This window comes from Manacus candei, unplaced genomic scaffold, assembly GCF_025592945.1.
Source record: "Manacus candei isolate 608988 ecotype Guabito, Panama unplaced genomic scaffold, ASM2559294v1 h1tg000028l, whole genome shotgun sequence".
Classification (NCBI taxonomy): domain Eukaryota; kingdom Metazoa; phylum Chordata; class Aves; order Passeriformes; family Pipridae; genus Manacus; species Manacus candei.
This window is the reverse complement of record NW_026138076.1, coordinates 10,124,536-10,139,499: the sequence shown is the minus strand read 5'-3', so window position 1 is coordinate 10,139,499 and position 14,964 is coordinate 10,124,536. Positions and strand designations below refer to the sequence as shown.

General features: G+C 37.4%; 1 protein-coding gene across 1 annotated transcript in view; it reads left to right on the top strand.

Moving 5' to 3' along the window:
• The window catches only part of SCFD2 (sec1 family domain containing 2), a 188,761-nt gene that overhangs the window by 19,923 nt on the left and 153,874 nt on the right, over nucleotides 1-14,964 (top strand). Inside the window, exon 3 of the mRNA XM_051790383.1 lies at nucleotides 13,171-13,298. Within this exon, the coding sequence (XP_051646343.1) occupies nucleotides 13,171-13,298 (128 nt within the window). The remainder of the gene's footprint in view (nucleotides 1-13,170; nucleotides 13,299-14,964) is intronic.

Below are 14,964 nucleotides of genomic sequence, written 5' to 3'. Positions count from 1 at the left end.
CAGTTGGTTTGTTTCTGGCAGTCCTCCAATTGCTGAGGTGTGCTTGGCTGTTTATCTGGATCAGCCTGCTTTTAATTGTTGCTCTGGGGTCTAAAGATTAGGTGCCACTTTTGTTTTTGAATGGTGGTGGACAGCTGGAATAACCTTTTTTTTTTTTTTTAACTACATGACAATGAATCCACATGCTATTCAAGGCTATACATCTTACCTTTCTACAGGAGACCCTTTGGAAAAACCTTTGAAGACTTCCAAAGAGTGTATTATGGTTGTGGGGGTGGGCATGCAAGAGAAGAAGAGGAAGAAGCACTCCTAGACCTGGTCCCATGCTGAGTCAATGCAGTCCTGAATACCTGTCAAGAAGTGACAACACTACCATGTATTTGGAGCTAAAACTTGTTTTTCCAAGTCCAAGTATGATGCGTAGCTATCCACGGTGTCCCAGTATCACCATAATTGTTTAAGAGCCCCATTAGTACTACTGTTTGAATAATGGAAAAGTGTTAGGGTAACTGAATGTTCTGTGACCTGTAATAAAGGCTCTTCCACAGAGATGACTGCTGTGAACCTTTTGCAGAAGGGAGGCAACCTTACCAGGGGACTAATAGTTGAAAATTCTAATAGTATGTATTATGTGTTTTGAAATAACATAATGTAGAAAAGGAACAGATAGGTATTAGAGGAAGGACAGAGTTAAACTATTTTGGAGTGTCCTGACCACATCTTAGAGCTAGGACATTTTGCCCAGTGGATAGTTAATCTTCTTTTCTCTTTGCACAGAACATGTTCAAAATCATGTCTGTATACAAGATGGAGCTTGGTGGGATTTAATACTTAAAGGATTAGTATGACCTAAACATCAGTCGGCTTCTGTCAAAACCAGCCCTACTTTCCTGAGATGCATCTTGCTTGTTCTCCATTCTCTCTAAGTAAACTGCCATCTCCCTGGGCTTAGGGTGTCAGCAGGCAGGGTTAAAATGATCCAACCTTGTGCTTGGTAAGTACACTTGCTGTAGATCAAAAAGAGGAAGCCTTAAAAAAAGATTAATAAAATCCCTCTTTTATTGGTACACTTGACTTCCAGTAAAGTTTTTGAGATAATCCAACTTTTGAAAAAGACACACTGGAATTCATATATTTTAAGACAATCAGAGACATTTGGTTGCAGGATAATAATCATGCAAGATTATAAACTTCAGAGGTTCTTGAAGTCAGTAAGTAACTGTCATAAAAGGACTTCAGGCAAGGATGATGAACTGTTTCTTGTTGGTGCAATTGCCAGGCATGGCTTCTGTTCCAGGCTGTTTGCATGACTAATGCTTCCCTTTCATTCCTGCCTCAGCTTGGTAAGCAGCAGCAGCTCTGCATGGGTTCCTTTTCCTAACCCCTTACTATCCCAAAGTGCCTTTGTTTCCTCAAGACTTGCCTGAGGGTAACATCTTCCACCATTAGCATGAGGACAAAAAACATATTGCAGTTTGCACAGTAGTCATGTAATGGTGTGAAACATCAGTGGCAGTCCGTTTTGTAGACTGTGAGTAGAGCTGGCTTCAGAAATGGATTTAGGGAGCGCCTGGTCCTTTGCCAGTCATTTCATGCTTGTGCTGTTGCTTCTTCCAGTAGTTCGGCTGGAGCAGCCTTACTTGCTTAGAGGAATTCTCTTCCCAACAAAAGATTTGATAGCTGCTGCAGAAATGTATTTGTAAGGCTTTTGTGTTCTCAGTGTTGCTGGTCACAAGCTTATACATGTAATAGAACAAGTCACTGTTGTAGCTTAACAACAACAATCAGTGTGGACTTCTCTTAGAGGGTTTATGTTGCTTGTGACAGTGAGAAGATATTTATACAATATTACAATTTTTGGGCTATATTTTTATTCCATCTGTGTACTGTTTGATGAATATTTTTTTACTCATTTTATTCTGATTATATAGCATTTTCTAGAAAGGCACAGTTAGTGAATTTTAAAATTTCTCTATAAAAGGAATTGCTAGTCACTCTGTAAATCCTCCAAATTAAACTCTGGCTCAATATGGAGTTTATCTTCTTATCTTTTCTATTACTAAGGAATAAAGAAAAAAAAAGTGTAGTTTAAGGAAACTGCCTTTATGTTTCACAGCATATAATCCAGTGGAATACTCCATATTATATTGTTTCCTTATGTTTCACCTTTTGTTGACCTTCAAGTTTATGGGTTCAAGTGGATATTAATGATCTTGGGAATAGCTAGAATAAACAGAACTCAAAGGTGATGAGAACCCATAGCTCCACAAACTATTTGTTGGACTGGGTAGTTTTGGTTTTTGACACAGGAAAATGCTGTATTGACTGTGTATAATCAGATGAAACATTGTAGAAGTGCTGTCTGTCTAGAGGATATCAGTTTGAAAATATATATATATATATATGTAAAATTCTATTTTAAAAAAAGTTCTGAATGTTTTCCAAGAAATTTTCTCTAAACAAGTGTTCTAGTATTAAGCTGAAACAGAAATTTTGTATATTACTAGTCTATGTAAATGGAATAGAATAAGAGGATTTATAAATCAGTTTTCAGATATTCTGTGTGCATATTTCCATGCATACATTTGTGCTGACTTTTATTATGGTAAAATACAGTCCATGAATTATTTTTCTGCTAGCTTGAATTATTTTTTTTTGGTTTAGTGCACACTGGTGCCATTGGTTTATACTATTATTCTTTGATATTGGAAGCAGCAATGAGTGGAGTTGCATTACTTTTGAATAACATCATTAATGCACAGCTGCATTGTCTCATGTATGTGGTTATTAGCAAGTAAAGTTGTTTTCTGTCATAGATGCTAAAGTGCATATGTTAAACTTTTTGGCTTTCTGAAGCCAAAAAGCTTATTATATGTGTATCACAGCATATATATATATAAATATGTCTGTATTTAGATCAACGTGAAACAAGACTGTGGTTAAAATGCTTGTCGTTACAAGTTTACATGATGCTTGGACTGAGGAAATGTTTGATAAAACTGAAGATGGTGGGTTTGGCAAGAGACAAACCTGCCTCACATGGTGGTTGACCACACTCATCAGACTTGTGTACATATTCTAATTTATAACTATGACCATCTGTAAAGTAGATACATGAATGAGCCAAAAAAAGTTAAGTTTCTCTTTTATTTTTTTTAATCAAAAAAAAAGGCAAAATGTAGAATGCTATATTATCATTTACTTTTCTTGGGAGGATTTTTTCCCTTCTTTTTAATTAATTCCTGATGTGAACTGAATCCTTGCCAACCTTTTAATAATTAATTGTTAAATTTTATTGTCATTCAGTTCACCTTTGAAACCAAAAATATATCAAATTTTAGGAGTCTGATTTACTGTCCATTATCTGTGAGGGAGGGAAAAAGAATTTAGCCCAAAGCAAAGAACTTTGGGTAAACAAAGGTAAACAAAGAACTTGTGGGACAGTTTGGGGTTGCTGTGTGTTTGTTGTGTTTGTAAGTACCTCTGAACCGTTTCGTTTTTAAGTTTTCCCATGCTCTACTGATAACAGGGAGCATATTTCTTCCTGCAAATCCTGTTCCATACTTCACATGCTTATTTGTAAGATGAATGGAAACTTATTCTGTCATGATACTCAGTAACAAATTCAAATCATATTTTCCCATTACTGTTGGTCTTAGTCACTGGTTGCGTCTGGTGAATCTTATTTTCTCTTTTCCTAATGTTAATTAGCAGTTTGTTTTATCATTTTTTGTCTGAAAATGATGGCAAAATTTAAGTTAACTTGACTGGGTGTACTACACTGCCCTGCAGTGTCAGTATCTGTAGGTATGCCTTTATGAATCTAAATATCATAGGTTGAATATAATAACTTGCAACTGTTCCCTCTCTTATTGCTGTGTTTTAACCAAATTTCCCCTTGTGCACTAAACAGTGTACCCTTCATCTGTTAGCCAGAGCTTTCCAAGAGTAACCCCTGTGCTCTGCCTGTTGGATTTTTTTTTTTTATGGCCATGTTGAGTCAGCTGTAGACAAAACCAGTAATGAAGGAAAACGTGGGCTGTATCCTGTGGAGCTGCCTGGAAGTTGCTCCCAGCTGTCAAGGAGTAGGCAAAGCAAGTTCTCTGCTTCCCACTTTGGTTTGCAACATGATTCTCTATGCTGGCTCAGTGTTGCTGGCACAGGGAGATCCATGCCAAGATGAAAACAGGGGAGAGGAGGCAAAATATTATGAAACTTTTTGACTTCTAGTGGCAAATTTTGTCTTTTTATGAACAAGTCTATGTATTAATCCAATTAATACTGTACTTCCTTGGTATTTATATCTGTATATTGAACTATATACAGTGAACTGAACAATAAACTCATTATATAAATGTGTTACTTCTCACCCTTATTATTACTACAGATATTTCAGGTAATCCAGAGGAGAATCCACTGTAGAACTGTGTGGCTGATCAGCAGCTCCCAGTTTTGCTCACAGCACTTTAGCCTTGCTGGCTGCAAGCTGATTTCCAGCACTTCAAATATTATTTCAGAACTGTTTTTAAAATGCCTGGCAGCTTCTGTTTTATACATTGGTTGTTTAAAATAAGTGTTTTAAAATAAATCGGTGACAAAAGGCTCTTAAGAATTTAGTCTTATTTTAATGATTTTTTTTTCTGTATCTTTAGAATGGGATTATATTTTTAATTAAAAATCTATGCTGCTTGTGTCTTGCAGAAAAGTAATTCTATAATTTGATAATGAAATTTTCTTACATCTAATAAATAGTAATTTGGGCATATAGGACTATGCTTTAATGGTACAGAAACATTTATATACCAGGAAGTACTCCTAGTGTAGATGTAGTAAATAGCAAAGTATATCACATTGGAAAGGCCTTTAGTTTTCTTTTGGGGAAAGTTCAATAGTTTGCAGAACTAACAATATAGAAAATTCATTTATGTGACCCTTTCTGTTGTAGGACTTGATTTATTTTTTGCTTAAATATCTCATGAAACACTGAAATATCTTCTGAACTTTGCAGTGCACTTTAATTGACAGATTAATTTCTCATAGCTTCTTTCATCTATTTTTGTAGTGGGATTATTTCTTTAAAATTCCTGTTTGCAGTGTGGAAAAATGCAAATCTCAAGACCTTATGCGTTGTTGAGGCAGAAAAGTTGGTGTTTTAACAGCACTCCCCATGACCTTTAGTGAATCAATTGTTTTATCAATCAAATTATGCTAGTATGAGTTAATTAATTAACTTGATCTTGATGTGACACAGCCTTCCTGGAGTATATGCAGAAAGGAGAGAGAGGAAAGAAGGGTCTGTATAAACACCACATGCAAAGGCTGAATCTATCAGCCTGCCATTAGCCCTTTATCTAAGAGGCTCTTGGCATATAAATCAAACAATAACCTCTCTGTTTTGACTCTGTGCCAAAGTATACAGCCACAGTTGAGTCTAGGACAGATTACACCCACCGAGTGGCTTGAGGGCTTGGAGTGAAACTGGGAAATAACCATTAAATTCTTCAGAAACATGTTTATGTTATTTAATGTTGGCTGTTGGACTTTTTTTTTGGTACCATTTATATGTTCTAATCATAAAAACTAGTGCATGTAAGCATTTTAACATACATCTAAGTGAGAATGTGAGAATAATGTTCTAAGTTGAAGGGCTGTGAAGAGCTTTTTTTTTAAAATGTTTTGTGTGTTATGCCACATTGCAATATTTTTACTAATCTATGGCAAAGGTGGTAATATCCATGCTCCTGCAATTTTCTTCAAGCACAATACAAAGATGACATGAGGTTTTTGTTTACTATTTTCCTCAGGTTAGGATGGATCAGAAAATAGTTCAAGTTTCTACTGTCTGAGGGGCATTTAATTAGGCTGAGCTGAGCTTCCAACTACAAAATATCCACCAGCAGAATTACAGTCCACTGCTAAGGGCCACTTTAAAACTTATTTATTTTACTTTCTTAGAAATAAATAGATTTAGTCCCTTTTGAGGATGTGCAATTTACGTTTATCTAAAAATAAAAATATTGAGGATTTTGTGTTTTCCTGCTGAATCTTCAGTTGAACACATTGACTAGCCCATCAAGTACATGTGCTCGGGATGCACACAAGTCACAGCCATGCTAGAAACTGAACTCCTGGAAATACTGATAGCTGTTTCTGTATGGAAAAATTTTGGGTAAATTGTATTGGAACCATTTGGTCACTTTTAGAAGGGTGAAATTAAGAGCAGATTAATTCTCTGAGCCCAGCTGTGTCCTGGGAGCATGGCGATGTGGAGGTCAGCTCTTTTCATCCACACGGCATTCCCTGCAGCTTCCACACACGATCCTGTGACCTGGAGCAGCTGCTGTTTAGGGGAGGGTGTTCCACATCTTGTTGGTTCTTTCCAGTGGGGGGCTACTGTGCAAGGAGTGGGGTGCAGCCAGGGACTTGGCTATCCCCACCACAGTTGCCGTGCTGGCGCTTGTCCCCGGGAATCCACAGTATATCCGTGTAGCCTTGGCACAGCCTCCACTGTCTCGGAAACAGCAGGGCAGTTGGAGGAGGGAGGATGTCTCTTGATACATGGCCCCTCTCTCCAGGCTCATGGACAGATCATGGCATCTTATCGCAGGCTTGTGCTTCTCTTTGGTTTATCGGTATTCAAATGACATATTGCCAGCAATGGATTTGTCCTTCATAGTTATGGCCTTCTGACCACCTGGTGTTGTTTTTTGAAGTGCTGTGCACTTAGTGTGGACGTTTTATTGCCTTTAAACAAATGTGTTATTGCAAAGGCAATAGTTGGCAGCATGCTTACTTTTTTTTTTGTTTTTTTTTTAGCAGTCACTCAGTTTTGGGCAGCTTTGTGGTATTAATGGCGCTTTAATTTAATCTTTACTGAATTTTTCCCTTCTGCCTTCCTCTTATGAAAATATACAGGCGCAGCTGAGGCAGCTGAGCTATAAAGCTACATAGACGAAAGGTGAAAGTTTTGCTGATACAGTAACCACAGAATCTGTCACATGTTGAGACTATCACAATTTTCTTTCTGATTTTTTTTATCTGTGAAAGTACAAAGATGAATTTGTCATGCTGAAATTCTGTCATTTCAGTTGATTAATTTTTGAACCCTGTCACATTTATTTTCTGTCACCTATTCAGAGCCTGTGTCAGCAAATTGTTCTTTGAAATCCTGTGCCCTTTGCCAGGTGTAGAAATAACCACATTTGCTTGTTCTTCCTTCCTTAGTATATTGCTTGTATGATGTTCTCCACCTGGTTATTTGTTTTTTCTGTTGTTGGATGTGCTTTCACCTGACCCCAAGAGGTTTAAAACCAAAGAAAAACTGTACAATTTTTTCCCCTTTATTAATTTGAACGAGAGGAGATCTGGGAAGGAAACTGTACATAGATACTGATTTCTCAATTTGACCTTCGAAAAGGTTATGGAAGAGACTCTTGACCTGTTTTTCAGTAAGCTTGGGAACATGGCAAGGGTTACGTGTAACTGAAAGAAACGCTGGTGTTTTATAAGGAGAAAACAGGATGACCTGAACTTGTCCTGTTAGGCAAAGAAGTCCAGACAAAAATCCAGTAATAGATAATGTACATGTCAGTTTTATGTTCCTTGACTGGGAATCAGATCACATCAAAGTAATTTGCAATGGCTTGCCAGAGACTACTGATGTGGCTGATAATTTTGGTGATTATGGTAGGCTGCTTGGACAAGAGTGTTTGACTTGTTCTTATTGGTTAATTATTCATGCTGATTGAGGAAATATATTGGCAAACTAATATTATAAATGCTAAGTGGGCTAGGAATGGACTATTTATGTATCTGAAAACGTAATTGTAAATGGGGAATACTTAGTGATTGAATGGACCTATTTTCTAGTATAGGCTTATTGCTTCTTGCCCTTTTGCTCTTGCATTAGAGACCTGGAAGACAATATTTTAATAATTTATAAGTGATGGACAAGACCTGGAGCAGTAAGGGAAGTAAATATCTTTCTATACAAAGCACTAGTCCTTTCAACCAAGGGTAAAATTGTGGTGTTGTGTATTGGACCTCCCAGGGAGGTGCCCCCAGGTGCACTTCTTTAGTCAAAGACTAAAGTCTTTGACTTTAGTTTTGCATCTCCTCTGAGAGTTTGTTCTCCATTGACTAGCACTTGATTTCACCTATTTCCAGACTACTGCTTCCAGCTTGGTGATAGCACATCTTGGTGCCACCAACCTCCCCTGTTCTCCCCAAATGTGTTCAAAATGAGTAGCTTTGAGACAGCCTACAGACGATCACAGGTAGGTAGGGGCACTTTCTGTGTCAGATAAACTTGGCAATATTGTCCTTGCAGGACTAGACCAGACCAGATCAAAAGAATAAGTTACAATTATTTTAACAGACGCAAGATTAGAGATTTGATTTTCAACTTGTAAATGTCTAGATGAAGCAAATTAATATAGTGATCTGAGCTGTGTTGAAAAATAACCAACTTTTTCCTGTCTGACTCAATGCATAGTCCCCCACGGAACGTGTTGCTGAAAGGCATTCCATGGGAATGAGAACGAGCTCCCCTACAGTGAGTGTTACTGAAGCTAGCACACCATCACCAAAAGAACTGCTTACCAAACTGCACCCTTATTTCTGCTTAGGGCTTTGGCTTTGTAGCCCTGGCATCTTGCTACCATTGAACAACAGACTTCATTGTTTGGTCTTTCCTTTGGTTATTGTAAATTTGGGAAGCCAGCTAGTTAGCTACTTCATGGCTAAACTGTTCTGTTACTGATTTTTGGTTTTCCACCTCTCCTATCTTTAATTAAAGAAAGTGTGCCTCTGAAGACTGCAAATCAGAGCTGCTTTGAAGCACCTGCAGCTATCTTCAGTCAGCATGGAACATCTCGGTCTTTCTGACCTGGTTCTCATCAGCCCCCCTCTCCTGGCACTACTGGCAGTTGATGTCTCATTTTAGGGTTCATATAGATTATGGATCGGATGATTTGGTCCTTTTTCCCCTCTTTCTCTTCACGATTCAGTTTTGAAAACTGCATGCAAATACCAGTAGGGAAGCTGCATCTTTTAGTTGTCTAGATTTCTCCCTCTTTGTTTATATCCTTCTTTATTGTTGTTTTAAAGTATGAATTATATGCAGTTAAGTGTTAATTAGTTTTGTAACAGAGAATAACTCATTAAAAAAAATGTGTGTTTGTGTATGAGGGGAAGGGAGAAATTTGCAATTATCAAATGTCTGCCAAAGACTGCTTTATGTATATAGAATGGTATAGCTGTGTCTGATGGGGCTTTTCACAGACTTCAGCTTTATCTCTGGACATAATGCAGTATTTTTGATTAATAAACTTCCAATTTTATACCAGGTAACTGCTACACTTGTTTCTATTAAATTCTGTTTTCTGAGATGACTGGTTAATAGGTACAATGACCATAACAACTAAAGGAAGGGACAGGGTATCAAACTCGTGAGCAAAACTCCGAATTTCTTGGTGAAACTGGTTAATCTCACAGGCCTCTGAATTTTAATGTTCTCTTTCTCAGGCTTGCAGTGCCCTGCAAAACATTTTGTAATAAAAATGCACAGAAGTGGACACTAATATTTGCCTAATTTTGTGACATTTATTTTGAAGGGTGGTTTTGAGTTCCTGAGCTGCACTGTAGTATAACTGTAAAGAATTTATTTTTTCTCAAGCAAAAACTCATCCTTCAGACGATATCTTTAAGGGTTTTGTAATGCATAAAGTATTTTAAAAACCCCAAACTATTTAGTTTCAGAAAACTACTTTCAGAGTGCAGCGGTTCACTAGATAACCTGTAAAATCAATAAATAAGTGTTGGGAGGTCAAGGAATGCAAGAGAAAAGAGAAATTTGAATTGGGGTACTAGATCCCATACAAATCACTGATTACCAGTGTCACTGGATTAGGGCATTTGGACCAAAGCAGAGGAACTCAGATGAGAAAAAGAGGAGGGGAAGGGCACCATGACAAGGGCTGGAAGGCAGTCGCAGCCAAATGTCTCACCAAAAGGGGAAGATAAGATAACGTATTGTCCAAGTGTTAGAAATCTCTAAAAGGAAAATGTGGTAACTTCTCAGATCAGGCAGGAGGCAATACCACAGCCCTGTACTGCATCCTACTGACTCATTCCCAGCAGTCATTCCTGTCTTCTCACTGATGAAGGTTAAGAATGGGCAGTGTTTCCAAGCAAAAACCCTTCTCAGAAAGGGTAATAGAGGGGGAATAGGAAAAGTGTTTGCAGCAGAAAACATAGAAGTACTCTTGTGGCTCTTTTTCCCTATTAAAAAAAAAAAATAAAAAAGACTGAGTTTAGGAACTGTTGCTTTCTCTGGGTTGACCTAGTCAGTTGACTGTGTTAGCTATTGATATATATTGATCTCATCCTGTTTATCTGTTGTTTTATATATGATACCTAAACTACTAGGTATTCTGCAAAGCAGTGGGAAGAAAAATGTCTACAGAAACTCGATAGATTACACAGAGATGCAAGCATGCAGGAGTGTGGTTGACTCCCATCTGCTTTTAGGCTGTACCACAGTTGTTTTACTTTCTGCTATTTTTGGTGTATTAAAGCAGCCCTCAGGGACCCCTCAAACTTTAGTCCTTGGGATTAAAGAAAACCTACTGTGGCTAAAGGAGGAAGAAAGAAATTAAAAGCAAAAAGCAAGTCAACACCCCTCCCTTTTTTTTTTTTCCTTAAAGCATTAGTATGACTTATTCATATATTTTTAGGTTTTTGTTTAGTTTAAAATATTTAGTCTGTTATTTTGGAGGGGTATTATAGTTTAAAATATTAACAAGTAGAAGTACCAGCCGAAACAGGGACTTGTAGTGATTATACAAATATAGTGCATGATGCTTTCAAAGACCTTGCTGTCTAAAGTGACAGGACTAATCAACACATGGTGTGGAAAGGGAGAGCAGAAAGCAAGGATAACAGCTGAAAAAATGGTGTAACCTTATGTACATTCTTACTTTTACTGAGGTTTATAGATGTTTTGGGGATGAATTTTCCACACTTTATTGTTTGCTAAATATCTTTATGAAGTACAGGAGTAAGAAAGATGAGACTACAAAAATGTGCAAAATTTCGGAGGCTTTTATTTTAGCTTCCTGATGTTGCCTGTTTTCCTTTTTTTGAAAGGCTTAGCTCCTGGCATCTGTGTTTATGTGAGACTCTCTGCTTACATTTTTGGTCATGAAGAGAATTGTGAAAATAAGAACAGATTAAAAATCTTGAAAAGAAGTTTGAGTTTTCTTCCAAGTAGGAAAAAAAGTTTTTTTAACACTAGCTTCCTGCTCATTTAGGCCCAATTCCTGGTCTCTCTCGATTCGGTATTGCAACTGCGTGTTCAGGAACAGATTACTTAACAGGCAAGGCAGTGGCCTTGTAAAATTCAAATGTGAGGCACAGTTGTAAATGACAGTGAGACATACCCTGTGAACAGGATCAATAGGCTGCATTTAAAAGTGATGCCTGGTGGGGAGGACTGCATCGTAATTGAGTAGATAGTGTATAAAAATAGCATACCTGAGGATCATAGAATCATAGAGTCATTAAGGTTGGAAAAGACCTCCAAGACCATCAAGTCCAACCTCTGACTGAGTACGCCTATGCCCACTAAACGATATCACAAAGTGCCACATCTGCTTGGGTTTTGAATGCTTCCAGGTACAGTGACTCCACCATTTCCCTAGGGAGCCTGTTCCAATGCTTGACAACCCTTTCCATAAAGAAATTTTTCGTATTGTGTTGAAGCATCTAGTTGCTTTGGAAATATGTTCCTTATTTCTTGCACTATTGTATGTTAAATATCAGTGTGCGTTTTCTTGTGAGGAATCCCTTTGGAGCCGCTGCCCATGAACAGTTGAAGCATCAATGCTCACATCCCACTTGGTGATGGAGTAGAGGGATTTGCTGCAGATGTCCCTGGATGGCTGCTTTTGGGAGGTGCTGCCTCCTGACCCTGTTACTGGAAATTTAATTTTTAAATTTCATTTAATATTTAATTTTAATATTTTTTTTTCTTAAAGCATGGCAGTAGGGTGAAATTTGCTCTTCCTAGTCATTTACAATTAGTTCAGAAGAAGAGTAACTCGACGCTCTTCCCATGGTCCTTCCACCCACTCAGGCTTTGACAGAGGATGTGGGTTTCTAGGATGTCTGGAGTGGGGTTGGCAATCCTCTTACCTGATTTGGGAGATAGCTCAGATTTGCTAAATACAGCCCTGATGTTGCAACAGAGCATAAGCACAGCTGCTCTGTAATGGCTATCAAATGAATTATTGGGGTGTCTTATTTTCCATGAAACAAAGCTTGTTTTGGCATTTTTATAAGCCTGTTGTAAATTACATCAAAACATATTTAGGAGTTAAGTGTCTCCTGAAGAAAAAAACAGAGGGAAGCTTTTTCTTTAAAATAGAAAATAAATTAAAAAAAAAATTCTACATGGTTAATCTCAATGTGTGGCTTTAGCCCCAAGCAAGGATTTTTCCTCCCTTCTCCTCCCCTGCCAATGAGAAAACACTGAATTCATTCACACCAGCAACAAATGCAGCTTCCTGGAGGAGAGAGAAGACTGACAGGGAACTGAGTGCAAATGAGCTACATGAAAGCCTAATTTAAGTTTAGCAACAGCAACGATAAAAAGGAATCTCTAAGTACAACAATCATAAGAACAGTTATATTCTGCTATGCATTATCCTTTTCATGTATGGAGAATCCATGAATCCAGAGTGCTGAAAGTTCATCAGTTCATACCAACAGCCTTCAGAATTGGAAGTACTGGCTTTGGGATTTAAACTCCCATGATGAAGCTAGAGCCTATCCTTTCCATAGCTTTTTGGTAGCTGAAGTAGTTTGAACTGTTTCTGCTATTCCCGTGGTTAAACAGTAGTGGTTACTTTGAGGATTACATGCTTAATTATTATATGTGAATTCTAATGCTTTATAATTGGCAGCAAAAAAATCTAGCTTCTTTTTTCTAAAACTGTAGCAACTGTTCTGGTAAGAATAATCAAGCTTTTATATCACTTTATTTTTGCTTGTATCCTGCCCACCTCAGAGATTACTAAGTAGAAGCACTCATCTCAAAATATAAATGTTGTCTTAAGCCTACTCCATTATTCAAGCATTGTTTAGTGTAACCCTGTCATATTCTTATAGTGATCCAGCTGCCAAAGCTCTCTGGGAGTCCTTCATGAACCTCAAACAAAAGGAAGCTGTGATGGAGGCCAGGAGACACCTTGTGGAGGCTGCAAGCAGAGAAAATTTACCTATTAAGATGAGTATGGGTGAGTAATGTGACATAGCCTTCCTGACATAACCCTCTTGGAAAAAACTCACCCATCCTTGGTTCACCCCCATCCTTGGTTCACCCCCATCCTTGTCAACAGATTTCAGGTGAGCATTGTGGCTACCATAGGATCTTTCTGGTATATAAGTGAGACACAATTTTATTTTGTTTTAAATACAACAACCTTAAAAAGATCAAGAGCCATGAAGAAGCAGTGGGTTTCTAGAAGGAGCGTTTTAAAGGCATATGCGAATGATTAGCAGTGCTACTTGTCTGTATTTTGCAAAGCATGAGAATTTAGGCTTTCTTAAAAAGCCAGCAGGATTTGTGTCCTGAAAGCAGGCATTGTAAATAGCAATTGATAGAAGTTGTGCAGATCTTACATATGATTACTTTATATAGGTAGTAGTTTCATTACATAAGTAGTGAGTTTTACGTGAAGTAAGGCTGCCTGCCTCAAGAGAGTTTAAGCTGAAAAACACGTCTAGACACTCTTTAAACCTGAATTCTTCAAAATGTTAGAGATACAGATTAAAACATAATGGCTTTCAATAGCTCTTTTAGAACCTCATTCTCTTTATATACCATACTCAGTGATATGCAGGAATTGATATAATGTTAGTTTTATAAAAACTGATATTGCTCTATACAGCAGTATTTTTCTGTACTGTATGTACTCTTGGGACTATTTTATGCTGAACTTTTCATCAAGAGAGAAAGGTCCTCATGGAATAAGAGCAATAGACTTTTATCTGTGACTCCAGAGTAAACTGCCAAGATATTCTGGAAGAATTAGATGTACAGCCAACTCATGAACTCTTAATAACTATAACATGTAATATATTGTATGGTCTTTACAAATACCTGGTAGATTATTAATCAGAAATTCTAAATTTATGTAACATTAATGCTGTAAGCTGTTTTAAAGAAATGGAAAAGGAGCAACTGTGAGAGGGCTATTACAAATTTGTCTGAAGGAGGCAAGGGACAGTAAAGAATAAAATCCTGTTTAAGCTTTCAATGTACGTATCAGTATTCACCATAATAAAGTTAAGAAGCCCCCATGTTGTTGTATGACATGCACCATTAAAAAAATTATTATTAACATTGAAACTCTGTTATAAAAGTAATTTCTTCTTGTCTTCGAGAGGCAACAATCCATCTATGACCTTTGCTCCTTTGTGTGAATGATTAGATTAGCCACCCTTTCTTCTGTGTCTCCTTCCTGTGGTATTCAGTGAAGGCTGCAATAACCTGGTTCTTAATCATAGTAGGTGACACTTACAGATGGCAGTCTAAATGTCTAATGTATGCGGGCCCAATGTAGTACCGTACAGAAACATTTAGGAGTTGATGGTGAAACAAATTTTTGATTTTTTTGTCTTGGTTTTTTTTGAAATGTAGCATAAACTAATGTTTATGGAATTTTGTTCTTTTGTAAATTGTATATTTATCTTGCACTAGTATCATAATCAGTTGTTAACTTTGCAGTTGAACTTCAAAGGATGAAATAAAATTCGAGGCAGTCTTGTAAATGATAAACAGGGATAAAATGAGAAACAAAGAAAGGAGGGCACTACAGTCACCAAAATAAAAAATTCTTATTGGGCATAAATGCAGAAAACTCAAAACTCATGCCCAGATGTCACACTGTGTGATGACAT